Source organism: Cutaneotrichosporon cavernicola (genome assembly GCF_030864355.1).
Source record: "Cutaneotrichosporon cavernicola HIS019 DNA, chromosome: 3".
Classification (NCBI taxonomy): domain Eukaryota; kingdom Fungi; phylum Basidiomycota; class Tremellomycetes; order Trichosporonales; family Trichosporonaceae; genus Cutaneotrichosporon; species Cutaneotrichosporon cavernicola.
Window position 1 is genome coordinate 3,000,108 of NC_083395.1, and position 24,620 is coordinate 3,024,727.

General features: G+C 58.3%; 12 protein-coding genes across 12 annotated transcripts; 6 read left to right on the forward strand and 6 right to left on the reverse strand.

Annotated features, from left to right (window-relative positions):
- Positions 1–139: 139 nt before the first annotated feature.
- On the reverse strand, positions 140–1,272 carry ARL1 (uncharacterized protein; the record flags this gene model as incomplete). Its single annotated transcript, XM_060599650.1, has 5 exons — positions 140–164; positions 575–834; positions 873–988; positions 1,028–1,079; positions 1,165–1,272. 5 exons carry the CDS (start codon positions 1,270–1,272, stop codon positions 140–142), a joined length of 561 nt encoding a protein of 186 aa, XP_060456323.1.
- A 485-nt stretch (positions 1,273–1,757) lies between these two features.
- On the forward strand, positions 1,758–2,851 carry CcaverHIS019_0311290 (uncharacterized protein; the record flags this gene model as incomplete). Its single annotated transcript, XM_060599651.1, has 6 exons — positions 1,758–1,817; positions 1,853–1,960; positions 1,997–2,116; positions 2,151–2,307; positions 2,371–2,525; positions 2,573–2,851. The coding sequence occupies 6 exons, from the start codon at positions 1,758–1,760 to the stop codon at positions 2,849–2,851; spliced, it is 879 nt and encodes a 292-aa protein (XP_060456324.1).
- A 76-nt stretch (positions 2,852–2,927) lies between these two features.
- On the reverse strand, positions 2,928–5,083 carry CcaverHIS019_0311300 (uncharacterized protein; the record flags this gene model as incomplete). Its single annotated transcript, XM_060599652.1, has 5 exons — positions 2,928–3,996; positions 4,038–4,224; positions 4,476–4,617; positions 4,675–5,028; positions 5,063–5,083. The coding sequence occupies 5 exons, from the start codon at positions 5,081–5,083 to the stop codon at positions 2,928–2,930; spliced, it is 1,773 nt and encodes a 590-aa protein (XP_060456325.1).
- Positions 5,084–5,432: 349 nt separating this feature from the next.
- YET3 (uncharacterized protein) lies at positions 5,433–6,715 on the forward strand (the record flags this gene model as incomplete). Its single annotated transcript, XM_060599653.1, has 9 exons — positions 5,433–5,438; positions 5,472–5,484; positions 5,519–5,597; positions 5,632–5,683; positions 5,729–5,745; positions 5,783–5,896; positions 5,942–5,973; positions 6,234–6,520; positions 6,683–6,715. 9 exons carry the CDS (start codon positions 5,433–5,435, stop codon positions 6,713–6,715), a joined length of 633 nt encoding a protein of 210 aa, XP_060456326.1.
- Positions 6,716–8,021: 1,306 nt separating this feature from the next.
- On the reverse strand, positions 8,022–10,031 carry HRR25 (uncharacterized protein; the record flags this gene model as incomplete). The annotated part of the gene is made up of 5 exons (XM_060599654.1): positions 8,022–8,820; positions 8,872–9,064; positions 9,117–9,201; positions 9,747–9,784; positions 10,004–10,031. The coding sequence occupies 5 exons, from the start codon at positions 10,029–10,031 to the stop codon at positions 8,022–8,024; spliced, it is 1,143 nt and encodes a 380-aa protein (XP_060456327.1).
- Positions 10,032–11,012: 981 nt separating this feature from the next.
- CcaverHIS019_0311330 (uncharacterized protein) lies at positions 11,013–11,824 on the forward strand (the record flags this gene model as incomplete). Its single annotated transcript, XM_060599656.1, has 5 exons — positions 11,013–11,015; positions 11,060–11,122; positions 11,345–11,443; positions 11,495–11,596; positions 11,636–11,824. 5 exons carry the CDS (start codon positions 11,013–11,015, stop codon positions 11,822–11,824), a joined length of 456 nt encoding a protein of 151 aa, XP_060456328.1.
- Positions 11,825–11,947: 123 nt separating this feature from the next.
- Positions 11,948–12,932, reverse strand: CcaverHIS019_0311340 (uncharacterized protein; the record flags this gene model as incomplete). The annotated part of the gene is made up of 4 exons (XM_060599657.1): positions 11,948–12,138; positions 12,172–12,412; positions 12,566–12,622; positions 12,873–12,932. The coding sequence occupies 4 exons, from the start codon at positions 12,930–12,932 to the stop codon at positions 11,948–11,950; spliced, it is 549 nt and encodes a 182-aa protein (XP_060456329.1).
- Positions 12,933–13,168: 236 nt separating this feature from the next.
- CcaverHIS019_0311350 (uncharacterized protein) lies at positions 13,169–15,350 on the forward strand (the record flags this gene model as incomplete). The annotated part of the gene is made up of 11 exons (XM_060599658.1): positions 13,169–13,319; positions 13,352–13,374; positions 13,411–13,428; positions 13,460–13,719; positions 13,757–13,861; positions 13,894–13,898; positions 13,963–14,215; positions 14,247–14,288; positions 14,326–14,730; positions 14,764–15,102; positions 15,146–15,350. 11 exons carry the CDS (start codon positions 13,169–13,171, stop codon positions 15,348–15,350), a joined length of 1,806 nt encoding a protein of 601 aa, XP_060456330.1.
- Positions 15,351–15,621: 271 nt separating this feature from the next.
- EPL1 (uncharacterized protein) lies at positions 15,622–19,289 on the reverse strand (the record flags this gene model as incomplete). The annotated part of the gene is made up of 2 exons (XM_060599659.1): positions 15,622–18,570; positions 19,101–19,289. 2 exons carry the CDS (start codon positions 19,287–19,289, stop codon positions 15,622–15,624), a joined length of 3,138 nt encoding a protein of 1,045 aa, XP_060456331.1.
- An 873-nt stretch (positions 19,290–20,162) lies between these two features.
- Positions 20,163–21,472, reverse strand: fcf2 (uncharacterized protein; the record flags this gene model as incomplete). Its single annotated transcript, XM_060599660.1, has 4 exons — positions 20,163–20,366; positions 20,401–20,574; positions 20,627–20,798; positions 20,838–21,472. 4 exons carry the CDS (start codon positions 21,470–21,472, stop codon positions 20,163–20,165), a joined length of 1,185 nt encoding a protein of 394 aa, XP_060456332.1.
- Positions 21,473–22,061: 589 nt separating this feature from the next.
- On the forward strand, positions 22,062–22,804 carry YKL069W (uncharacterized protein; the record flags this gene model as incomplete). The annotated part of the gene is made up of 3 exons (XM_060599661.1): positions 22,062–22,105; positions 22,228–22,571; positions 22,629–22,804. The coding sequence occupies 3 exons, from the start codon at positions 22,062–22,064 to the stop codon at positions 22,802–22,804; spliced, it is 564 nt and encodes a 187-aa protein (XP_060456333.1).
- Positions 22,805–23,124: 320 nt separating this feature from the next.
- Positions 23,125–24,442, forward strand: RPS25 (uncharacterized protein; the record flags this gene model as incomplete). The annotated part of the gene is made up of 5 exons (XM_060599662.1): positions 23,125–23,127; positions 23,588–23,598; positions 23,872–23,937; positions 24,149–24,223; positions 24,259–24,442. The coding sequence occupies 5 exons, from the start codon at positions 23,125–23,127 to the stop codon at positions 24,440–24,442; spliced, it is 339 nt and encodes a 112-aa protein (XP_060456334.1).
- Between the last annotated feature and the right edge of the window lie 178 nt (positions 24,443–24,620).

Consider the following 24,620-nt stretch of genomic DNA (forward strand, 5'->3'; position numbering starts at 1 on the left):
GCCACTAACCCCCCTTTGGCGTGTTCCATCTGGCCTGTCCGTGCCCAGGAGACAAGGCATCAAGGGCGAATATGAGACACTACACTGCATCTAAGCTGGCTCACCTCCTGATCCAGGCCGCGTGATGAGTTGACTATAACTACTTCTGTATTGTGTTCACAAGCCTGCAGTCAGCGTTGGCCGCAGCGAGCAATGTGCCGGGAGGGGAAATCGCGCCAAGCCAGACCGTGTGCGAGTGACTGTCTAAAGCTTTGCCTGGTCATTCGCTCGGCTACTCCAGCGCAGCACAACAGGCTGTAGATGTGGGTGCGTGGCGGCATGTCCAAGTCGCGTGGGAGTCGTACGACCTGTTGGCTCGACTGCGTCGCATGTCATCACCCGCATCACGCGCGGCTCAAGCTCGCATGCAAGACAGCCGGAATGCCGGGGCAACATGGCCCTGTAGCGCACACGGTCGTTCGGCGCAGCGCTGCGCAACGCGCCAAGGTCATGAGTGGTGAGTTCAACTCGCTTCCGCTTCCTCGAGCTCTCTTCGCAATGCAGCACACACCCTCGTCCGCAAGCTCAGACTCACCAGTCAAGACCCTCCTCGAGCCCCTCGCCCTTGGTCGCGCAGCTCCCGCGCACGCTCCACTCCCGCCCCTTCTCCTGTCCGGCAAGGCCGAGCTTGTCGCTAATTTCAGCCGGCGAGAGAGCGCCAGCCATGTCCTGCTTATTGGCAAACACGAGCACAGGAACGTTCTTGAGCTCCTCCTCTGCGAGCATTGTCAACAGCTCTGAGCGGGATGTAGGCAGGCGCGCCGCGTCGGCCGAGTCGATCACATAGATGATTGCCTAGCGTTAGCGGGTGGGAGGTAAGGCGCAAGACATACTTGTGTGTTGGCGTAGTAGCATCGCCAGTATGGCCTGATGCTCGACTGTCCCCCGAGGTCCCACACTTGGAAGTTGATGTTCTTGTACGACACTGTCTCGACATTGAACCCGATCGCTGGGGTTAGTCTCGCCTACAGGAAGAGGGGACACGCACTGGGAATGGTGGACACGACTTCTCCGATTTGCAGGCGGTACAGGATCGTTGTCTAGTGTCAGCTGACCGGCGCAGTACGGCCAGGGCCAGATTGATGACCAAGCCGGGTCCAGCGACGAGATGGGGGATCGACGTACCTTCCCAGCAGAGTCGAGGCCGACCATGAGGATGCGGACCTCCTTGTCTTTCCCCCAGAACGCGAGGCTCGATAGACTCGAGTAGATGCGTGACAGAGACAAGCCCATGATGGTGGTTGCGGGAGGAAGGGAAGGTTGCGCTGGAGCGCAGGGGTTGGATGGTATGCGGTTAGGAGGGAGGTGTCGCCTGCTATTGAGAGGGCACTCGGGGTGATGTGTTGATGCAAGAGTTGAGAGAGGGTTGAGAGATGTTTGAGCGGCGAAGCGAGGTGATGCGAAGTGATGGCTACCAACAGTTAAGCAATGAGCTCCTTCCTCCCTGTTTGAGCTGAGCTGTCGAGTTGTAGAGCGGTCGAAGCTGTTGGCACGTGGCACAAGAATTCATCCACCCAAAGCGAAACAGGGTTGGGTTGCCAGAGTTGCCTAGGCCCTGAAACTACATATTCTTCTGTAATATAAACATGCATTTCTAATTAGTATTAGGAATCAGCCAAACAAGCAGTGGGCCCCGCGGTCGAGGCATGGTGGAGGCATGGTGGAGGGTAAATATTTTGGTTTCTCACCTCCCCTCCACCCGTCACCATCACATCATAATGTCGGACGAGCGCGAGACTAAAGATGAGCGTCGGGCGAGGAGGGCAGCTAAGAATGAGGTTAGTTGGAGGAGGTTAAAACTAACTAACGGCAGGGGAAGGCGCGTGCAGTTGAGGCCCGGACGGCCGAGGTGATGGACCCCGCCCCAGAGATGAAGGAGACTAAGGAGGAGCGCAAGGCGAGGAAGGCGGCCAAGAAAGAGGTTAGCTTAGATTTTTTTAGTGGCAGCTAACGACAGGAGAAGGCCCGCGCGGAGGCTTCTGAAGCGAAGGAAGGCGCAGCCGAGGTCCCGGAGACAAAGGAGACCAAGGAAGAGACCAAGGAGGAGCGCAAGGCGAAGAAACGCGCCGGCAAGGAGGTCAGCTACTTGAACACGGAGGAGCTGACAACAGGCAAAGGCCAAGACTGTCGAGGAAGGTGATGCCAAGGAGAAGAAGGATAAGAAGCGCAAGCGCGACGAGCCCGCCGAGCCTCCCAAGAAGAAGGTCGCGCTCGACATGTCTGCCCCGATCTTTGCGGACGAGAACCTGTCCGACCCGGCCAAGAAGGGTTCGTCTGCCTTTCAATAAATTGAATGGAGCTCAATGGTTTCTGCTAAATAGCTGACCCCAGCGATTCACTACGCGCAGCAGTTTGGCACCGCAGCGTGGAAGTTCAACAAGGCCCGACAGGGGTGGTTGTTGCGCAACTTGTGGAGCGAGGTTCCGGACGAGCATGTCGCTGTTGTTGTGGCATACCTCAAGACTGTGATGGGCGGTGTGCGCGGGGTGAGTCCACGGCCAGCTTGAGAACTTGACATGGAGCTGATGAGCAGGCGTTGGCCACCAAGGCTATGGAGTACGCTAAGGACGAGGTGGTGGAGGAGAAGACGGAGGAGAAGACGGAGGAGAAGACGGAGGAGAAGACGGAGGAGAAGACGGAGGAGAAGACGGAGGAGAAGACGGAGGAGACGGTGGAGGGGGAAGAGAAGAGTAAGGAAGAGGGCAAGGAAGACAAGGAGGAGGCCGACCCCTCTGATGCCGAGGAGCGCGCACGGCGAAGGGAGCGTGCTCGCCAGCTTCTTGAGGCGATGGGCGAGTCGTACAGCACATAGCCATGTTCAGTTTCCATCTTCTTCACGTGAAAGGCGTTGCATATCATCAACATGCACTAAAATACATCTAACTAATCTACTGGAACCCGCCCATACCCATACCTCCCATACCCATGCCACCCATACCCATACCCATACCCATACCCATACCCATACCCATACCCCCCTCGGAGCCCGTACCACCCATGCTACCCATGCCGCTCATCTGCGCCACCATGAACTGCATGAGTTCCATCTGGTTGGGTTCTTGTCCTGTTGACGCGCGCCACGCTTCTCCCAGAGCAGCCCAGCAGGCCCCATCGCCGGCGTTGAACGTTGACCAGTCAAAGGTCTCTAGCGTCGATCCAGTCTGGAAGCCCCCATTACGGGTCTCATCCCGCTCGCGAGTTTGGGACTGTGAGCCGCGACGCGGGAGAGGCATATTGGCGCTCTGCGGGATTGGGCGGGGCGGAAGGCCGTCGGGTTTCGGGGGCAGTGTGCTCCTCCCCTCGCTTGGGGGACGGTCGCGCGATCGATCGCGAGGACCAACCTTGGGTTCACGAGAGTCACGTGGGTCACGGGGGAGATCGCGCTCACGGGGTTCGCATCCACGCGCTTCGCGCGGGTCGCGAGGATTACGGTCGCGCGGATAATCACGATCGCGGCCATGATCCTTGTGCTCGCGGTCGCGCTCACGGTCGCGCGGGTCTCGGTATTCTCGCGGGTCGCGGTCACGTGTTGGGTACTCGCGCTCGCGAGGATCACGTCTTGAGTCGCGATCGAAGTCTCTGTGGCGCATGTCACGATCACGGTCGCGGTCGCCTTCGCGGTCGCGATCCCAGCTCCCACGCCTTGGGTCGCGGTCACGAAAGCCCCGCGGATCACGCTCCCGATAGTCGTCCCGCGGACGGTCGTGCCAGCGGTCGGGTGAGCGAGAACGCCGACGTTCACGCCCGTCACCGCTGCGGTCAACTGGTGGGTGGCCGTTCAGGTCATCTTTGGGACGCGGGGGGAGCGATTGTGTTGCGGTTGGCTGCAGCGGTTGCGGTTTCTGGCCGAGAGTCGCGCCCAAGTTTGCGAGTGCAGCCAGGCTCGCAGTGTCAAGGTTCGGGGTTGTGGGTTTCCGCACGTTGGCGAGCACGGCGTCGAGGGCAGCATTGGATTGCCTACTTTCTGTCAGTCTCACATCAGCAATACTTGGACCTACGGAACCGGAGCGGCGACAGGTTCAGGCTCCTCCTTGACGACGCCTAGCATGGCCATGATTTCTGGCGGAAGCTGACCCTGCTGCTGATGAGGCGCGGGTGAGTGCGACTTAGGCGTGCCGCCCATCGTGCGCGCGTATCTCTCGATGAGGTGGAACGGTGGTGGCTCGACCGGTGTCGTGGAACGTGCTACGGTCTCAGCTGATGCAACGAACGAAGGACAAGGAAGGGAGCACGGCACCTGGGAGGGCCATCTAGCGTGTAGAACGGATGCATGCGGTCGGCCGCGCCTACAACCGAGTAGATGTAGATACGGGAGGCGGCGATGGAGTAGCTCGTGATGCTCTGCCGTGCCATAATATGCCAGTTGCCTTGCAGGTCCACGCGCATGTGTGTGTGTGTGGTATGTGAGGCGAATCGCGTCAAGTCAAGATATTTACCTGGTTTCTGTGCCACTGGGCCAAGTGGCGAGCGTGATCCTGGTGTTGATGCAGCCGCGATCCGAGCTGCTAGTTGACTGACACATGGGTCGGGAAAGGTCGAGCCCTTCCTCCAGATTTCCACAACCTTGCGCGTCTTGTCCTGCTGGTCAGTGCGCACGTCCCGAGAGCCCGAGAGTTGTGGCCAAACTAAACTCACCCGGCCGTCCGACCAGACCCCTCCTTTCCCATCGTCGACCATGCCCTGGATCCACTCGTCAACCACGGCCTCCATCTTGGCTAGCAGGCCTGCGGGTGTGCCCCGGCCACGGTCAGTCGACACTTGCGTACCCGCGGCCTTGGCCTTGGCAGCGCGAGCGATCGCGTCAAACACATAGAGCGAGCTGATGCGCGCGGTGCTTGCAGGCGGAAGTGATGTGTTTAGCTTCAGCAGCGATGTCACCAGCTCGTGGTCATGTGCTACCGCCTTCAAGGCAAGTTCCTGGAGATCCTTGACCTTGCTGCCAGAGAGGCGGCTGTTGACCACTGTCCGTTCGAGCAGCGTGTCAAACGCCTGGTGTTAGCTGACAGACATCATCGCAGCTCACCTTGAGGAGGTCGTCTGCCATGCTTTCGAAGTGACAGGGTTTACCTTTGTTGTTAGAGGGAAGGATCAAAGATTGGGGGATGGAGGTTGTTATGGTTCCAACTGTACGCCATTGTGGAATGAATTCATCGCCTCGCATACTAGACTAGGCTCAACCTCACCCAAGTCCACTTGGAGCTATCGCCGTAAATTTCCGCTGTGGCAGTGGTTAACAGACGATGACGTAGTGTGACAAGGGATGGGATCTGCACGCGTGTAACTGTACACGTTACAAACGTAACAACTCCGCGCGGCCTGCAATCAATTAAGAGAGAACGAAAGAACGCCAAAGTTAACAACACTCCTCACACTCATTCCTTTCGCACCTAACCATGACGGTAAGCTGAGCTCTCATCCCAAGCTAACCCCAGCTATACTACACCTGTACGCGAGCAACAACACCCGGAACTGACTTCAGTGTGTTTCGCGCTCCTCATGGCCGAGGTGGGCCTCTTCACAACCATCATCGCACCCATGCCCTTCACCATGCGCAAGCGGTTCGTGTGACTCGCCGGCGCGACTGACATGCAGCCTGATGCACTTCTTGAGCGAGAACCCCATCATCGCCAAGATCCAGTACGGCGTGAGTTTTCCCTGACTGCGGAGCGAAGAGCGGCGCTGACCCCAGCTCAAAATCACCTTCATGTGCGCTCACGACGCGGGGATCCTACTGACGGACCAGTTTCATCGCGGTGCTCTTCGTTGACGCCCTCCAGCGCATGGTCCGCATTGCGCAGGAGGGCGCAAAGGCCAAGGCGCAGCCTGATATCACTGACGCGCGTACCGAGGTCACGTAGTACGTCCTCACTCTTTTGGTACGGAGGATATAACTGACTCTCAGCGCCGCTCGCCGTTTCTACGCACAGCGTAACCGTGAGTACTTCGCGTGCATGGCCTTGGTGTTAAAGGGGATGGAGGGGGATCTGGGTTCGCAGAACCGCCGTGCCGACGTCCAGTTCGTGGATCTCGCGCAACGCGGCGTGTTGAGGCCAAAGGCCGGCAGGAATATCATGAATTACTCTTCTCGTCGCCCGAGCGCACCCGGTAAACATGGTGGCACGCTCCCGGTAGCTGGTTGCTTCACGCTCACCTTTTTGGCCCTCCCTTGTCCGAGAATCCCCGCTGACATCCAGTCTACCTCACTGGTGCGACTCTCTTCCTCTCGCTCATCCTCTCGCGTGTCTTCTACATCCTCCTCGACTTTATCAACACTCAGGAGCAGCTGAACGCCCTCTCATCCAAGACGGCCAAGGGATCGCAGGCCGCCGGCGAGACCGAGGAGCTCCGCAAGCGTGTGCGCGAGCTCGAGGCGCAGCTCAAGACGTCTCAGGCCCAGGGGCGCGACTTTGACACGCTCAAGAAGCAGGCGTCCCAACAGGCCAACGAGTACAACCGTCTCGCTGACGAGCACATTAAGGCTGTGAGTTCAAACACTGTCAAGGCGGATGCAAGCGACGATAACATGATGCCCGGCGGTATCGCGGGATGGGCGTCGTGGGCGGCTTCGTCCACTGTCCGCCGCCGCAGCAACCGCAGTTGAAGATGAAGATGGCAAGTGGCAAGAACGCAATTGACGGTCCAGACCGGCGCCAAGTCGGACAAGAAAGCCGACTAAACCTGTTCCGACCTTCGAGCAGATAGATGGCAGTCAAGTCTCTGTCGCCTACTCGTCCACACACGTACCAGAATCGATAGTCATATGATAGAATTCGAATGTACACCCTCGAAACCGTTGCAAGTTTTCTCGAGACTTTAATGGTTCATTATTAGTGTCGATGGGTCAGCTGGGGAAGCAGTGGGTTGCCTAGAAGGGTTGATTTTGTGTACCTCTGCCAACATTGGGCCTGGTCCAGATCCGCAGGGATTACGACCATCTGTGATAAGATCGATCAGAGGGATGATGTCTATGACGGCACAGGCACTGTCCCTTGGTGTCATTATATTCGCCGAAGAACCAGACACTCCACTTGTTTGCAGTCTCAAAAGGTGCGGCCAGACATCTTCCCTTCAGTTGCAGGGTCAGAGCATCCGAAGGGAAGTCAGTATGCCGAATGGGGCGAAGACGACATAACCAGCAACAACTGAGTCGGCTTGCGCGACGGCCACGTCTCAGGACATGATCACTACGTGCATCATTACAATGCTCGCCAGGGGCGCGTGACTATTAAAGGGAGCCACAACAACACGGGGCGGACCTGGCGCCCTCCCGCACCCAATCCTCGTTACCTATGTAGAGGCGAGGGGGGGTTGACGGGGACTCGTAGTCCCGGCTGGCGCCGAGCGGTGGGGTCGTGTTGGACGTGGTAAGGGGTAGAGGGTGGAGGAGGGTGAAGGGAGTATGAACAGAGAAGAAGGGAGCGATGCCGTTGTGGCACGAGAGTCGTCCCAAGAGTAGGAAGCGCGCGAGGAATAGGCGCTTGGAGAGCAGCTCACGAGCTGCGGAGCGTGACCGATTCGAGAGAGTCGAAGGGCGGGACGCGCGGGGGGTATATTAGGGATGGGCGGAGCTTGTAATCGAGACCGGATGCTTGAACGTGGTTGTGAGGAAATCTGGAATGGAGCGGTGAGACGCAGATGAGGGAAATGAATGGGGTCGTGAATGGGGAGGAGGGGGACCATCGCAGGGGACGAGTGTTGAGAGAGTGAATAACGAAGGTGAATGGAGGTCGTGGTGGAGCATTGATAACCGGCGCCGCGACTCCGGCGAACCAAGAGCTGGCAGTGCAGCGACGTCTGTCGAGCTGTGGGGGTTCCTTGGCGCGCTGAACAGAAGAGCTCCAACGCATCCGCGACCGCTGCTGCCATCCACCTCTTCGCCTTCTCTTACACGTCACTTCTCCACCGCCTTCAGAGCATGACAAGGCACCTTGACAATGTAGGGTAACAGCCACGTCGCCGTCGATCACGCTTGACTTGCTCCATTACCAGGCTCCGCTGCGAGGGTCGCGCGCGTCCTTGCGCGTCTGGGAGCGCAGCTGGCGCTGCTGCGAGTCGACCTGCGAGTCCTGGACCTGGCCACCAAGGTGAGCGTCGGCGACAACACGGCGCTTCTGCTGCTGCATGAACGTCTGCTCGTCGTCCTTGGGGGGAGGGGGCTGGACCGACCAGTCGAAGACGTAGTCGTACTGGAACCCCTCGCGGACGAAGAGATCGCGGAAGAGCTTGCGGAGGTACGAGTAGTCGGGCTTGTCGTCGAAGCGGAGCGAGCGGCAGTAGTTGAGGTAGATGGCGAACTCGTTCGGGAAGCCGCGACAGAGAATGTCGGTGGGTGTGGTCATCTTCTTCTCCATGATGCGGTCGTACTTCTGCTTCTTGGTCGCGGCCTTGAGACCCTGCCACGGGAGCTGTCCACGGAGGAAGTACATGAGTACGTAGCCGAGCGACTCGAGGTCGTCGCGACGGGACTGCTCGACACCCAGGTGGGTGTTGATCGAGGTGTAACGGGCAGTGCCGGTGAGGTTCTTGTTCTCACGGTAGGGGATGTGCAGGTGCGTCTTGGGGTCACGGTACTTCTTGGCGAGACCGAAGTCGATGACGTTGACCTGGTTGCCCCTCTTGCCAATGCCCATGAGGAAGTTGTCCGGCTTGATGTCGCGGTGGATAAAGTTGCGCGAGTGGATATACTCGACACGCGAGATCAGCTGATCGGCAAGGAGCAGGACCGTCTTCAAGCTGAACTTGCGGTTGCAGAAGTTGAACAGGTCCTCAAGCGAAGGGCCGCTATTGTTGCGTCAGCCTTTGAAACGGTGCTACGACCCGATCTCAACTCACAGAAGGTCAAGAACCATGGCGTTGTAGTCGCACTCGGTACCATACCAGCGGACGAATGGGACGCCGACGCCACCGGCGAGCGACTTGTACACCTTGGACTCATACTCAAGCTGAGGGTGCTTGGCCTTGACCGACTCGAGCTTGATGGCAACCTCCTCGCCTGATACGATGTTGACACCGAGGTAGATGTCACCTGAGGTGAGCCTGGGCCATCTCGCGCACCCCGCCCCACCGCTTGAACTCACCAAACGAGCCGCTGCCGATCTTCTTGCCGATGCGGTACTTGCCGCCGACACGGAGGTCCATGGAAGACATCTTGGGTAGTGAGGTCTGCGTCAGGGCAGCGCGATAGGAAGCCATGGAGGCGGGATAAGGGTCGCACAGGTGGCGACGGGATGGTAGCGCAGAACGAGGCGTGGTGAAGGCGGTTTGAAGAGAGGGGAAAGTGGCGATGTTTAAGCACGGAGTTGTTACCGAATGTGCAAGGCGGTGACCAGTGGAGGAATGGAGAATAATGGAGCGTTGGTTCCAACAGGGGAGGGAGCACGTATTGCGGACAGCCGATTCGCAACGTAGACGGGATGATAATGGTGACGAAGATAAAGGGAAGGACGGGGAAGGGCGATTCCAGGCAAAGAGACACGGTCAGTGATCAAATTTAAAACGACGACGACTCCACGTCACATCAACACCCGGCCACCGCTTGACATGCACTGTCAGAGTTGAGTGCCAATGGCGCGCACGCAGTGCACATGGGCATGCACAGTGCCCTCTCCAATACCTGGCGCAAAACGCGGGGCATGAGAGTGACCGTCCTGCGGGGAGATGGTTGGGGCACAGTGGTTTGGGCCGAGAACACGAGCGCTTGGACATACCTTGTGTTGGAGCTGTTGGGTTATGATGTAGATTGACGCTTCTCAGGTGTGCGTGCGTCGTGAATGCGAGAGGAGAGGAGGGAAGGAAGAAGGGGTTGAGGAAGGAAGAGTGGTTGGGTGGAAGGTGTGGGATGAAGGACTGTTGTGTGGATGCGAAGGGTAAGGAGGGTTGCAGGCGGCGGTGGATAGGGAGAGAGGCGTGAGAGGGGGTCGGTGCGTTCCAAGGCGAGGTGATTACGCGGGGATAGTGTAGTTACGCGGGGATAGTGCAGTTGGAAGTCGCATTAGTCGAAGCGTAACACGAGACGAGGTACAGTCGAGCCTCGAGCAATGCGTGTTCAAATGTGATCGAACCAGATTGGAACAATGAGGGGAAAACGGCGGACAATCAATCAAATAAGAGGAGCAAGCGGGCCAAGGGCGTCGATGAGGGGCGTGTGTCAGCCAATGCTCACAGTGACCAGATAATAGATGATGGGGATGGGTATGCAGAGACGTGACGAAGCGCAGTACGAGTGCTGTGCATCTGTGGTTGGGGCACACTGCGCACCAGTCACTAATGCTCAATTCACGCGACGGGAAGCAATAAAGGCGGGGAGGAACGGGAGGGTTGGGCGTATGCGGGGCAGGAGGAAGGATTTGAGGTAGGCAGTTCAAGCACAAGACTTACGAGGTGTCGCGATGACGAGGAGAGAGTTGCAACAGTGGATGATAGGTTGGTTGGGACTACTGTGCAGAGAGTGTAGAGGGAGTGAGAATAAGAGGGAAGGATGGATAGCTAGTAGGAGAGGACGAGGGAGGAGTAGGAGAAGAGAATTGAATGCCCGTAGAGGATTGATTAGATGACAGCTGACCAGACGGCCAAGTGGCTTGGGTGGGTTGAATGGGTTGAATGGGTTGGTTGACTGGGTAGTCTAGGTAGCCTGGGTAGCCCGGGTAGCCTGAGTATAAGGTGAGTGGTAGCACGTAGCTGGGTGGCTCCCAGCTTTGTCTTGGACTGGTGGATGGCTGATGGGTGGCCAGATCAGCCCTTTCTATCCCTGGGTGGTTCATTGCCCATGGCCTTACATGGCCTAAGGGACCAAAGTGAAGGCAGTGAAGAATGGCACTAGCGCACACCCAGCCAAACACACTGCCACTGGAAATATCTCCGCAATCTCCGGAGGCCGCGTGTACGCGTAGAGTGAGCGTCATCGATGGAGGTCGTTCATGATCGAGAACAAGACGGCTGCTGCTGCTGCAACAACAACATCAACAACAGTCAACATGGTGAGCAACAACATTATGACGCAAAGACACAGCTTACATTGCAGTCGCTCCGTGTTGCGCCACCAACCGTTAACAATGCTCGCGAGGAGTACACGGTCTCCACAAAGGTACGAATATGACCTTCGCTGTTGCTGGTTGTTACGCAGGTGCAACGGGCGCACTTGGGCGGAGGCCGTGTCATCTCGCTAAGAGATATCCGATGCGCCCACCGACGTCGGCATTATCGTGTTCCCGGTGCGCGCGGACGCGCGGACGGGTGTCACCCCAACCGTCAACCGTGTCCGCGCCTCAAACTACCCTTCCTCCGGTGACTCCCGTTGACATGCCAGGCCACCAACCACCCGCTTACCGGCACCCACGACGCTTTCCGCTATGGGCCAACATCGGCTGCCCAGATTGTTGCCGCGGGCAACGCCAGCCCCCTCCAGGCGCGTCTCGAGAAGGTGATCTGATAATCCCAAAAGCTAGGCTGACACCAGTGGGCCGAGACGCAGGCGCAGCTGCGTCAGACCATCCAGCGCCAGACGTTTGGTATGGCTGTGCCCCTCCGTCAGGCAATGGAGGTTAAGATCGCCAAGGAGGTAAGCCCCCATCGCACACGACGACTGACTTCACAGGAGCTGCACCACCCGGCCATGCTCTCCGCCACCCCGTCCGGCCTTCCCCTTGGGGGAACACACAACCTCGCCCTCGAAATCCTCCAGGGCAAGGACGAGGGGCTTGACGAGACGGACTTTATGAGCGGCGGCGCGGACCTGCGCGAGATCCTCGACGTCAACGCCGTGATGGAGCGCAGCCGTGGCATTTAGATTGTGTGTAGAGTCATGCATTGTATTAACAGGTCCTGGGTATTCGCACTATCTATGTGAGATGGGAAGCTGTCAGGCAGCGAGAAATTGGGAGTGTAGCTGTCACAGGAGACTGGTCAACAACTATGCGATAGATGTGTAGCCGCCGCGAGTAGTACGCGGAGGAGGGGCGTTGCCCTCGCCGCCAAGACGGTAACCGCCGCCCTGGAAGGCACCAGGAGGAGCCGGGTCGTGGGGAGCAGGTGCGTTATCGGTGCTGAGCGTCTGGCTTCCACCACCTGCCAAACCACCGCTCAGACCGGCTGGCATCCATGCTATCGTCAGCCACGAACAGCAAACATACTAACCAGCAGGCGCGAATCCATGGCTCCCCCACGCGATCTCTCCGCCACGGTTCCGCAGACTGGTCAAGCCGCCCATGTAGATCGGCACCTTGAGGCACATGATGATGAACGCGACGAGTGTCCGGAATCCGAATCCTCCCCGAAGTAGGTTGAAGAAGTCGAACAGCCCTGTGAACACGATCATGGTAAGGAAGAACTGTTGTGGCGCGGTGCTCGTGAGCTCGAACGAGACTACCCCGAAGAGCTGTTGTTAATCTGAAGTTTGACCCCTTTCAACGCGTAAATCCTTGCCGGGGCTAGCTGTCACGCGGCTGCGATTCAATTAATTGAATGTAGCAGCCAGTTGACAACAGGCAACAGATCAAGCCGTACCACCTCCTCGCCGCGTCGTGCTCACCATCAGGGGAAAGTTGTACGAGAACGCCGGGTTGGCCGCCAGGATGAGGCTGAGCGCCTGCGGTCAGTGTGGTCGGGAGATGCTAGGCATTGGACGTCGTCTCCGTGGGGTTGACTCCTAGCCTTTGGGCAAAACGAGACGCCGCGGTCGGTCGACTTGCCCGCACTACCTGACACCGTGGGCGAGACGCGCAACACGCCGCTATCGTCATTGCGACGGGTCGAGCAGCTGCAATTCAGGTAACCTGAATGTATCCGCTGATTTCTGCCCAGGCGGCCAAATCGAGGTAATGGGGTGAGGCACTCACCGCACCCATGCGGACGAGTGGGATCGCGTCCATGTTTGCAAAGCGTTCGAGGCTGGACATTGTCAGATGGGTTATCGGTTATGTGTGCGACGCTAGCAATGATAACCGCAGCGCAGTTAATTCAAGCTCTCTCCACCGTGTCTTCGTCCTCCACATGGCCGGATGGCCATGTGGGGCCTCAGAACAGGCACAGGCCGAGTCTCATTCCGCCACCCAAGTCACCGGTCCCTACGCCAAAGAGTGACAGATGCAAGGGAAGCCAACGTTGTCGCCAACACACCATCACTCACCATATCATGAAACTAGCGCTCTTCCTTGTATTAGCAGGGTTGGTGAATTCGTACTCCATCGCTCGGGATGACTTGCGCGGTCCGCCCGAACTGCCAGTCCCGACGCGTCCTCTCGAATGGGGCGACGTCAACTTCCTCAGCACCTCTGACACGCACGGTACGACCGCCTTTGTGGAGCGCTAACAGAAGGCTGGCTCCGAGGACACCAACACGTAAGCCCGAATTGGATGTGATGGCGCTGACAGCAGAATACCTGGCCGGAGCCTGTATGGCCGGTGGCGAATGGGCTGACCCCAGAACTACTCTGGCGACTTTGGGTCCTTCGCGAGCTTTGCGAGCCATATGCGCGCCAAAGCCGACAAGGAGGGAGTGGATCTCCTGCTTGTCGATGCGGGAGACCATCACGATGGGTCGGGACTCGTTTCGTCGTCGGAAGAGGCGGCGGGATGGACAGACGATATATTCGGCATGCTCGAGTACGATGTGCTTGCGTTGGGCAATCACGAGCTGTACAAGTACGAGGCGGCCAAGTGGATCTACGACCGGCGTGAGCGGTGGTGAGTCATAGCTGGAGGTTTTGAATGCTGAACGTAGGAATGGGCGCTTCCTCACCTCCAACACGAACATCACGGTTGAGGAGGACGGCAAGGTGGTCAACGTGCCGATCGCGGACCGCTTCGCCAAGTTCGAGACTAAGCAGTATGTGTAGCTCTTGCTCTCGTTGACAACAGGGGGCGTAAGGTGACGGCCCTTGGTGTCATCTTCAAATGCACGTTAAAGTTGGATCTGCTGACACACAGTCAAGGCTCACGGCCGGAACATCACCGTCCAGTCACCAACCAAGATGGCGAGAGAGGCGTGGTTCCTCGACGCGATCCACGACGCGCCCGACTACTTTGTCCTTGCGGGCCACATGCCTGTGCGCGGCGAGACGTCGGAATGGCTCCCGATCTACCAGGCCATTCGTGACCGCCATCCCCTAGTGCCGATCTTCATCTTCGGCGGTCACACGCACGTCCGTGACTGTGTGCAGTACGACGGAAGGACAATTGGGTGGGTAAACTCTTGAATCTGCTGACATCAGCGTTGTGCCAGGTCGGTACCTCGAGACGATTGCATTTACTTCGTGAGTCTCTACTTTAAGCCAAGCAAGCTGACATCAGCTCCGACCTGCCACCTGCTAATGACGACGGCGAGGCACTGCGCATGAACAGGCGATACCTCGACGCCAACGATGTGACGTACAGATGGCACGCGGGTGCGACGCTGGGCAACTTTGACACGGACCTGGGTAGGAATATCTCGGGTGCGCTCGCGGCGCTCGCGGACAAACTGAAGTTGTCGCGAGTATACGGGGACGTGCCGCACGACTACTTCCTCACCCGCCACCCATACGGCCATCCCCGCTCAGTGATTACCGTATTTGAGCGCGACGTCCTCCCCGAAGCGCTGGAGGACGAGTGGCGGCGCGACATTCCCCGCATCGTCATCGGCAACGCGGGCAGCTTGCGCTTCGACGTTTTCAAGGGCAGCTTTGACAAGAATGACGAGCTGACTGTCTCGCCATTGTGAGTCTACTCTCTAAGCGCCCCTAACATCAGTACGACGGCATTCTTCTACGTCCGTCTCAAGGCTGGACTTGGCAAGGCGATCGCAGACGAGATGAACCGCGCCGGCGCCTCCAAGCTCCTGCCCATGAGCGGGAGGGAGGAGGACGACGCCCACGTTCAGCAGGTGTATAATGAGTGGCTCGCGTCTCAGTGGAACGAATACGTCGAGAATGGGGGCGACGACCTCTTCGAGAACGAAGGGGGACAGATGCCACTTGGTCGTCCGGTTCCCGAGAAACCCAAGACTTTGGGATACGCAACTCGCGACGCCTGTGTCGGCAAGGGCGACGATATTGAGCACATTCCCGTGCCGTTCTCCCCCAACCAAGTGTGAGTTGACTCGTAATATGTGCATAGCTTTCACTAACGGCAGCGACTTTATCCGCACACCACTCAAGGGCGTACCCGACGACATGGAGATCGACGTGGTCGTCATGGATTTCGCGGTGGACGACTTCCTCACTGCTGCACAGATGCTCAGGCCCGACCTCAAGCTCGGTTGGGACAACTTCAAGCCGTACGCAGAGGGCACGCTCATCAATTCCATTTTCAGCAGGTACGCCAGAATCGCGTGGTAGAAGACAAATAAGAGAAAAGAGAACATGTATTTGACTTGCTTCATCTTGCTTACTTGTACATGTCTATGGCGAAAAGCCTCTCACAACTGCAACTGACTACTACCTCCGCCTCTTGACCTGCTCGCCTCGTCGTGTCGTCACTTTGTTTGGTGTTTTGGGGGTATTCAATGCGGGGGATCGGTGGGTGATGCTTGGGTTGGTTGAACGAGTGGTGTGGCGCGGGCAATGTTGAAGGGAATGTATCAAGGTCCATGGATGACGACGGCAAAGTCTAGGAGCGTTGAGCCTGTGCCTGCGGCGTCGGCGGGGTAGTGCCGGCTAAGCGGGCTTGGGCGTGGGGGGGTAACTTGAGCTGGAGCTGGCTCGCCATGCTACCGGGGCTTGGAAAGCCGTTCGGCTGCACGACGTTGCCGACGTTGATGGGCTGCATTGGGACAGGGACTTGGCCAGGCTGCATCTGTACCTGCTGCACCTGAGCTTGTGCAGCCATGGTTGCCTGAGCCTGGATGAGCTTGTGGTAGCTCATTGTGCGTGCGCGTGTACGAGCCTCGAGGAACGCTTGGACGTTGTTGCCGAAGCCGTTGGCCTGCGCCTGAGCAGCCCACTCACGGCGCATCTCGGGCGTGGCAGTCTCCATCTCGTTCTGCTGCTGCTGGGCTTGCTGCAACACGGCGGCTCTCGCCGCGTTGAGGCGCTGGTGGTGGATCTGCGGGTCGACCGCGCCAGCTGGGGTTGGAACACTGGGAACACCACCAAGGCTGACGACGAACGGCTTGCCGTTCGCAGCTGCGTTCATGAGCTGTGGTGAGGCCTGACCGCCATTGGCAGCTAGGGCCACAGCTAGTTGCTGTTGCTGCGGCGTCTGTGCCTGCTGCGGAGTGGTGGGTGCGCCGCCGGGAGTCTGAACAGACTGAGCCGGCGACCCGAGCGTGTCCGTTGGCGAGCGCTTGGGCTGGGGCCGCACGTTCTGCATACCATTGGCAACGCCGTGCATCACAGTCCCTCCCGGAGTCGAAACACCGTGGGCAGCGGCGTTGGCAGTCGCCTGCACAGCCTGGACAGCTTGTGCCTGCGCCTGGGCTTGCGCCTGCGCCTGAGCTTGCGCCTGCGCGGCTAGTGCCGCCTGCTGTTGCTGCTGCTGCTGCTGCTGCTGCATGCGAGCCTGCTCCAACTGCTGCTGTTGTTGAGCTTGGGCCATCATATTGATACGTTGGATCTGCTCGATTTGGTGCTGCTGCTGCATCAACTGCGAGTACGCCATCATCTGAGGGTTGGCAGCCGCGGGCTTGATGAACTTGGGAGGCTGTGGTAACTCGATTGGGGCATTGAGGTCGGCGTACGCGTCCTTGAGCGACTGGCCGTCGGGATAGAGCTTGCGAACGTCCTCTGCTAGGAGCAGGCCGACGCGGTAGCGCATGTACTTGACATCATAGTCATCAAGGACAAGGCGATCGTCGTCGCCGGTCAGGCCCATGCCAACACCGACTCCGCCGCCCTGGGACGAGTCGTAACGCATGAACTCGTTCAAGCGCTGGCGCTTGCGGCTGCCCAGCTTGAGGTCGTCGTCCTGCGCATCATCGTCGTCGGCGTCAATGGACCTTGGTCGTCGCCGGCTCACACGACCGTCAAGCATGTCAGGGAAGTACCAATCGCGCTGGCGGTCAAGGGAAGCGGGCATCGCCCCGCGGCGGGCGGCCCGAACTGGAAGGCGGCGGTCAAGGAGCACGCGGCCTCCGCGGCTGCGACGCATGCGGAACGCCATGGGGTGGATAACGCGCTCGTCCTCTTCCGTGTCCGAGTCGGACCGGTAGTGGGGGTCGAGGACAGCGACGTTGCGAAATGCGTGAGTGGAATGGGTGGAGGGGAGTGGTTGATAAGACGAGTCGGTGTAATCGTCCCAGTGCGAGTCAAGAGCTTTGCGGCGGGCGACCTCCTCGTCGAGCCTGGTCTGCTGTGCCAAAAGGCGCTCGCGGATCGCCTCGGGCGCCATAGACCTGCCGGGAAGATTGCTGCGATCGACCTGGCGTGCGGCCTCAATGGCACGCTCGCGACGGTCGCGCTCTTCCCTGTCCTTCTCGAGCTGCTTGCGCGAGTGGCTGCGTGACGAGTTGCCGCTCTGGCCACCACTGAGGTGGGTGAGTCCCATCTGGCCGTTGATGGCGGCAACAGCAGCTGCCGCAGCTGCTGCGCCGTTCTGGCGGCCAGTGATGATCTCCTCCTCATCTCTTGTGACCCCGAGCGACGGCCAGCGGCGCTTAGTCTCGAACAGCTTCCACTTGGCTTCCCAGACTTCCTTCTCGGCGCCGTACAGCGACTGCTTCTCCCGTTCTCGTCGTAGGACGAGAGTCGTGAGATCGTGTACGCGGCGGAGCTCGAACTGGAGCTTCTGGAACTGCTCAACCGAGTAGTTGTCGGTACGGCGTGTCTTGCGGGCGGCACGAACGTCACGGCGACGGAAACAAACGTATGGGTCGTTGTCGTTGGTCTCGTCATAGTTGAGCTGCGGCATGATGCTCTTGCCGCCACGCTGCTCTCGTCGTGACTTCCAATGGGGATAAACGGAGCGCGCCATGCGCGTGAGGAGTCGAGCCTCTGGGAGGTTCTTGGGCACTTCGTTGGAGGGGAAGAAGGTAGCGGCTAGTGGGTGGGAAAAAAGACTCTCGACAGACTGGAAGGTAGGCATCAGCGCAAGATTGGTGTGCAAGGTTGGGACAGCATCCTCGGCGTGCTTCTCGAGCGCGCCCATGATGTACTCGAACGTGTCCTCGGAGATGTTGAGAGCCGCCGGGACGTCCTTCTCCTTCTCTTTGCCCTTGGCTGCGCGCCTCTCGGTTCTGCCGTTGGTGGGCGAGGTCGGTGCGCCCGAGTCACCCGACCCACCCTCGGCCTTGCCGTTGAAGCTTGACAGCCACACCATGTCGGTGTCGTCCATGCAGTACGACAGGCCGCCGGCACCACATGCCGACTCTTCGACCGTGTCGCTGAAGCGGATGTAGTTTGTGGGCTCGTAGAACTTGTGGGTTTGATACAGCTTGGCATAGTTGACGTTGTCAATCAGACCTGTTGCATCGGGGGTAGGGATGTGGTAGTTGAGCGCGGCGTGGGCTGCAGTCGGCGCCTCGGGCTTGACCGAGTCGCGCGACGCAGGGGATTGGGGCTTGCTTCCATCGCGTGAATGAAGAAGCGAGGCCGACGAGAGAGCTGCTTGGAGGTGGTGCTCCTGTAATGGTCAGCATATACTGTTAGGTTAGGAAGGGTGAGGTGGAGTACAACGGAAATTGCCTATTGCGGTCAAGGTTGACCTCCCACCCAGGCAGACCGGCAGCCAGGCGCACACAATGTGCAAGGGAAGGGAGAAGGGCGGGTGGGAAAAGTAAGGAGTTAAGGAGACAAGGCCCGTTGGAGTGGCCATCCAGAGGTGGATGCATGGGGGTTGGTGGCAAATGGTCGCGACGGCGGGTGCGTGCGTAGCGAAGACAACATGGAGGATGGTTTGTTTATTGCCTTTGCCATGCTCAATGTCCGTGTGTCGGAGCAGAGCAAGGAGCGGGGCAAAGGGGGGGACGGGCGCAAGAAACGCTGACACACCCTCTCAGGTGCACCGCTTTCAGCCTTCCCTCGGCACCTCCTTTTCGGTTCCCACGCCTTAGCCGTCGACTTTGACAGCCAGTTTGATGACTTTGCCGCCATGCATAACCCCCCGCAAGCATGCTCGTTGAGAAGACAAGACGCAGACGAATGCACACGTACCAAAAGTTCTCCAGTCTCCACGCCCTTTGCGCCAACACCGTGGCTTTTTGATGGTTCGGCGGTTGGGGCTTCTGGCTGAAGAAGCACGGTTTCCGCTGCCGCCGAGTCGATCTTGTCGCTACCTCGTACTACCAGAAGACGGCTCTTGTTGGTGACGCGGCCTGCGCGGCGAGACGAGGCTGAGACCATGATGGTGAGGACCGCACGACCTCAATTAAGTGGTCGTGGCTGGTATCGTGTTGGTGCTCGTCGGTGGCGACAGGCTCCAGCACGGCAAGCGTCGTCGGGGTGTTTGGGTGGGAGTTTGCCTGGCACAGGCAGTGTTGAGGGAGCCGACCTCTCGGCACCAGAAGGGACAAAAACTGCACAAGACTTGATCGTCACATTGACCAATCACAACTGACGCAGGGTCCACAAGAAAATGCACAGCCGAGAGCCCAGAGGGGCAGAGGGATCAGAGGGGAAAACCCTGCCCTTTGTCTCAATCCACCTTCCTCCCACCTGCCTCAGTCAAGTAGATACAATTCAACCCTGACTAACAGCCACGTTGGCATAATACCGAATCTCCGAGTCAGTGGCACGTTCTGGTTCCGCCCGATTGACATGCAGGGCTGGAGGGACCACAGGCCCCGACCCAGCAGCAGAGGATGACCTCCACCGATGCCACCGATCGACATCACTCCCCCTGCACTCACCCATCTCGTGGCGTGAGGTGTGACGCGCGGCTTGGCCCTTAATCCCACTGCGCCCAGCTGCCAGTGGACGGGTTGGGCAGGCACTATCAAAGATCAACTCAGACTTCCGACTTCCGACTTCCAACTTCAAGCACTCCCATCACTGGGCTGCAAGACTCGGCCGAGACGACAAGATCCCTATGCAATGCACTGCGAATGCGTCAGCTTTTACACTTACGGGTCTGCCTGGAGGCTGCGCCAGCTCTCCACACGTACGATGATGCCTATGTATGCAAACTGTGCACGAGATCAGCGTCGCCAATCCGCGCAAACTCACCGCCACAACCCCACGCGATCCCACGCACATGTCGGTGGGTCACCAGCTGGCCTACCACTTGGCTCGTTTCTGCCATCCCTTGCCACGCCCGTTGAAGATGCGTTTGCTCTGGAGCTCCTCGAACTTGCGCTTGGCGTACGTTCCGGCCTCGACGTCGCCGACGACATTGGTGACAACCTGGCCTGGCCGATACTTGTGCTCTTTGCGCAGAGTAGTGTTCTGCATCTGGCGAGGAGCATCGACCATGGTACCAATCTGCTGTCAGCCACCGCCAAAAGCGCGAGCTCACCTGGAAACGATCCGGCGCCTTGCCAGACTTGTTGCCTCCCTTCATGAACCGCTTGGGGTCGAGAGTGTGAGACAGGTGAAGCGCCTGGTAGTCCTTGCGCATTTGAGGAAGATCGTCGTCACGTGGAGCGGGGATTGTCGCCCACAACTCGGATGCCGATGCCTTCTTAGGCTGCTAACAACGTCAGTGAAGTCGCACCCAGAAAGACAACAAGCATGGGACTTACCGCCTTCTTCTCGCGCTTGCTCAGGGCACGCTTGTACTTGCCGCAGTCGAGCTCCGGCGCAGAGCGAGACTCAGAAGGTCCAGCATCGGCCTCGCCCGCAAATGCTGTCCCATCATCTGCGAGAGAGAGGTGACGTGCAGGAAGCTTGGGTACGCTAATGTCTGGGATGGGTCTGCAGATTTTAGCATTACAACGACGAGTTGTGACGTACGCCTCTTTGGGTTGGTCGCTCTCTAGTCTCAGCTCGCCCTCCTCGTTTTCTCCGAGAGCAGTGGCGCTCTCAATTGAAGATTTTGATGTCGACACGGTCGCCGTCTTGGTCGCAGCAGCCTTCGCAGCCGCGAGTTGGCGCTCGAGCTCAGCCTCGTCGTCCTCGTCATCGTCGCTGTCGCTATTACTCGACGCATCTGAGACGGAGGCCGAGTCAGAGTCAGAGTCATCACTTGAGGCGTCCGATTCGGAGGAAGAGTCGGCGCTGCGTTGGTATCCTTCCTCGTCACTGTCGCGTCCGGTCACACCGTCACCCAACGCCTCGTCGTCAGAATCTTCAGCTCCTTGGCGCGTTTCCTGTCCCGAACGAGTGGGGAGAGTCTTCAGCAAGGAGGGGGTTGAGTCCACGCTGGCCTCACGTCTATGTGTGATGGCAGCATACCTGCGGGCACGTGGAGAGAGGAGAGCGTCGGGGGTCGCCTCTTGTTCCTCCACCCCGTGAAGGACCTGGGAAGCCTCCTCAATAGCAAGCTCGTCTGCGGTACGGTGATGATGAGGTTGAGGAGTTGACGGCTTGCGCAAGCGTGAAGGGGTAGAGGACGCTAATCCTCTGACAGGGCGGCGGGGCGTCGACATTGTGACGAAGGGAGTGTGATGGTTTGAAAGGTCTTGCGAGCTTGGACTTGAATAAGTGTTGATACCTCGGACAGAGAGAAAAGCCAGTTGACGTCGATGTAGAGGCGGAAGAGAAGAAGGAGAGTAAGAGGAGAAGGGGAATTGGATGAGGATTGAGCACTGACCCCGGGAGTTGGAGTGGAGTGGGTGAGGGGGACAAAGTGAATGGGTGCACGGTTGGCCCATCCCACACCCAGCATGCTCTGCAAGAGGTGCCTACTCAGCATAAGTCAATCCAGCCTATGCGTGGGAGCGAAAATAAATAATAAAGGGTGGACAAGGAATAGATCTCCGCCCTCGACGCGACTCACTCCGGCCTCGATCCGGTGCTTCCGGTGCCTGATTATACATGCCTTGCTTGCATGCCTCGGATTGAGGTGACAATCTTGATAGGGTGGGTGATTGGGTGATTGGGTGTGGTGGGCTATTTCGTCATGACGCGTTTCCATGTCACGACTAGAGTCATAATCCAGCTTCCAGCTTCCAGTATCATATTCGTCGTCCCTTCTCTAAATTGACATCACCACCTTCTCCGCTCTCAACACTGAAGATGCCTCACGCAGACTCTAGCCTAGTCCCTGAGGAGATCACAACGTCAGTGTGCCATGGCTGAGACTCAGCCCAGCTGAGTAATCCCAGCAATTTAGGTGGGCATGCAAACACTCTCCACTCTGTCTCCATTGCTCATCTCACCATGCGTGAAAGCCGACGTCCAGAAAGAAGGAGTTCTACGCTCACATCCACGAGCAACTGCGCGCTCTTCTCGACGGACATAGGTACTGGGTGTCGAATTTGGCCCAGGTCTCCGCCCTCCTGTACCACTCGTATCTTGGCACTCCGCTCTACGGATTGCTGGAGGGTGGAACTACGCCTGTCGTGAACTGGTGCGGATTCTACGTACATCCAGCCGGCGAGGCGAACCTCGTTCTTGGACCCTACGCCGGTCGACCTGCATGTGTGACGATCAGTCCCAGGGCTGGGCGAGGCGTGTGCGCTGATGCGTATGTCAGCGAAAAGGGCGTGGTGGTTCAAGATGTCGAGGCATACCCTGGCCACATCGGTGAGTTCGCGCGGATGTCGTGGGCCACCCAGTGGGCCACCCAGTGGCTGACGACAGCATGTGATGGCGAGACAAAGTCGGAGATTGTGTTGCCGTTGCGACTGAACGGCGTCGAAGGAGTAGTAGGCGTGCTCGATCTCGACTCAACTGTGCTCTGCACGTTTAACGATGACGACCTCGCGGGACTGGAGGAGGTTGTGCGCATTCTCCAGGAGACAAGTGACTGGGCTTAAGTATAGAGACAACTGTACTTATGATTGCTCGAGTAAAGAAGAGGCGGATATCAAAAGAATTGATAATATCAAAGTGATGAGGGTCTTCATCACCCGAAGCGGTCATAGTAGTGACTTTCTAGTGCTAGCGATCACAGTTGTGACAAGGGTTAGCACTCCAGTTGCCCAATCGCCCGGCCAAGCATGGGTATAATGTATCTTTGTCGGTACAACTGGGCATCGTTGACTAGAAATCGGAACAGGGGGCTCTATGCTTGTGGTCCGAAGCCCACTCAAATTTGCCAGGCCCTTCGCTCAATCGCAGCTAGTCGACGGAAGCCATGGTAAACCATGACCACACCGAGTTCTCTTAACAGCCAACCAGCCTCAATTGGCAGCTCCGGTAGTGAATCGAACCAGGGACTGCGGGTGCATGGCCTGATGGTTAAAGCTAAATACCGTCACACAGACGACCTTGTTCATCAGAAGGCTCGGGGGAATAGATACTGGTGCCAATACACCAGACGTCACTTGCAAGCTGCATGCAATGCTTTCCGTATATAATCGATACACGTGCATGACTTGCAGCACTGCGAATATGCGCCGATGCGTTATCCCGACCCAGCACGCGCAGCTCGGTAATTTTGGACAGCGGAAAGTCGCCACATCCCCTTCCTTAACGGCGTTAGCGGGATTGCGCACGTGGAAGTATTTCTGGACGAAATTGTAATACGGATTTGCCTCCGCTTGCCGAATTGGTGGATCAGGTGCTTGTGTCGTCGATTCCTTTCCTCTTCTCTCCAGACCTCAACAAAGTGAGCATCGACAACGACTACGCGACGACATCGCGACGACACGGCGCGGGCACGACTACGTTGGCAGTGATCATGGCGGTGGCGTTTGCGAATGGAGGGCACTCGGCAGTGGATGTGTGCAAGTTCACATAGAGAGTGGCAGATTTCGGCTCCACGAAGCCAACGCCCATACCCACACACCCACACCCACCGCCGCCACATTACCGTTCGACTGCCCGCGTAAACGTCGCGATTGTTGGCGCGCACTCGGCGATGAGGATGAACTGACCCCAGAATGCCTCCCCAGGTCAAGTCCAAGGCCCAGAAGGCCCTCGCTGCCCAGGCCGGTTCCAAGGCTGGGTGAGTTTTTCTCGACTGTACACGAACGCTCGCGAAGAATGGCTGGCGTTGTCGAGCTTTGGAAAGGAGGCATCAGTGGCCAGGTTGTGGACTATGCTTTGGTCGGCTTGAAGTCGGCCACGACACCCGAGCCATCGCTCGAACCCCAAGGAACACCAGCCAGACCGCGTCGCAGTTTTGCCCACTTTATTGGACGTTGCTGACAGCACAGTAAGAAGAAGAAGTGGTCCAAGGGCAAGGTCAAGGACAAGGCCAACAACGCCGTCGTCCTCGACAAGCCGATCTTGTGAGTCTACTAATATTGGTTTGTGCTGATCGCAGCGACCGCATCATGAAGGAGGTCCCGACCTACAAGATCATCTCGCAGTCGGTTCTCATCGACCGCATGAAGGTCAACGGCTCGCTCGCTCGTCGCGCCATCGCCCACCTCGAGAAGGAGGGCCTCATCAAGCGTGTCGTCCACCACAACGCCCAGCTCGTCTACACCCGCGCCACCAAGGAGTAACTTTTTCTCGGGGGTTTGTAGGATAGGATGGACCGCATTGCATGATAAAGTTGTGGTCGTAGCGCGCGGCGCACGTCACTGCGGTGGCACATCAGTAGTGGATGCGGTTGATATGGACAGGAACGACTTGGGCCAGAAGCATGTATTCTGGCTGCGCGGCAATTGCAAGGAAGGGGCC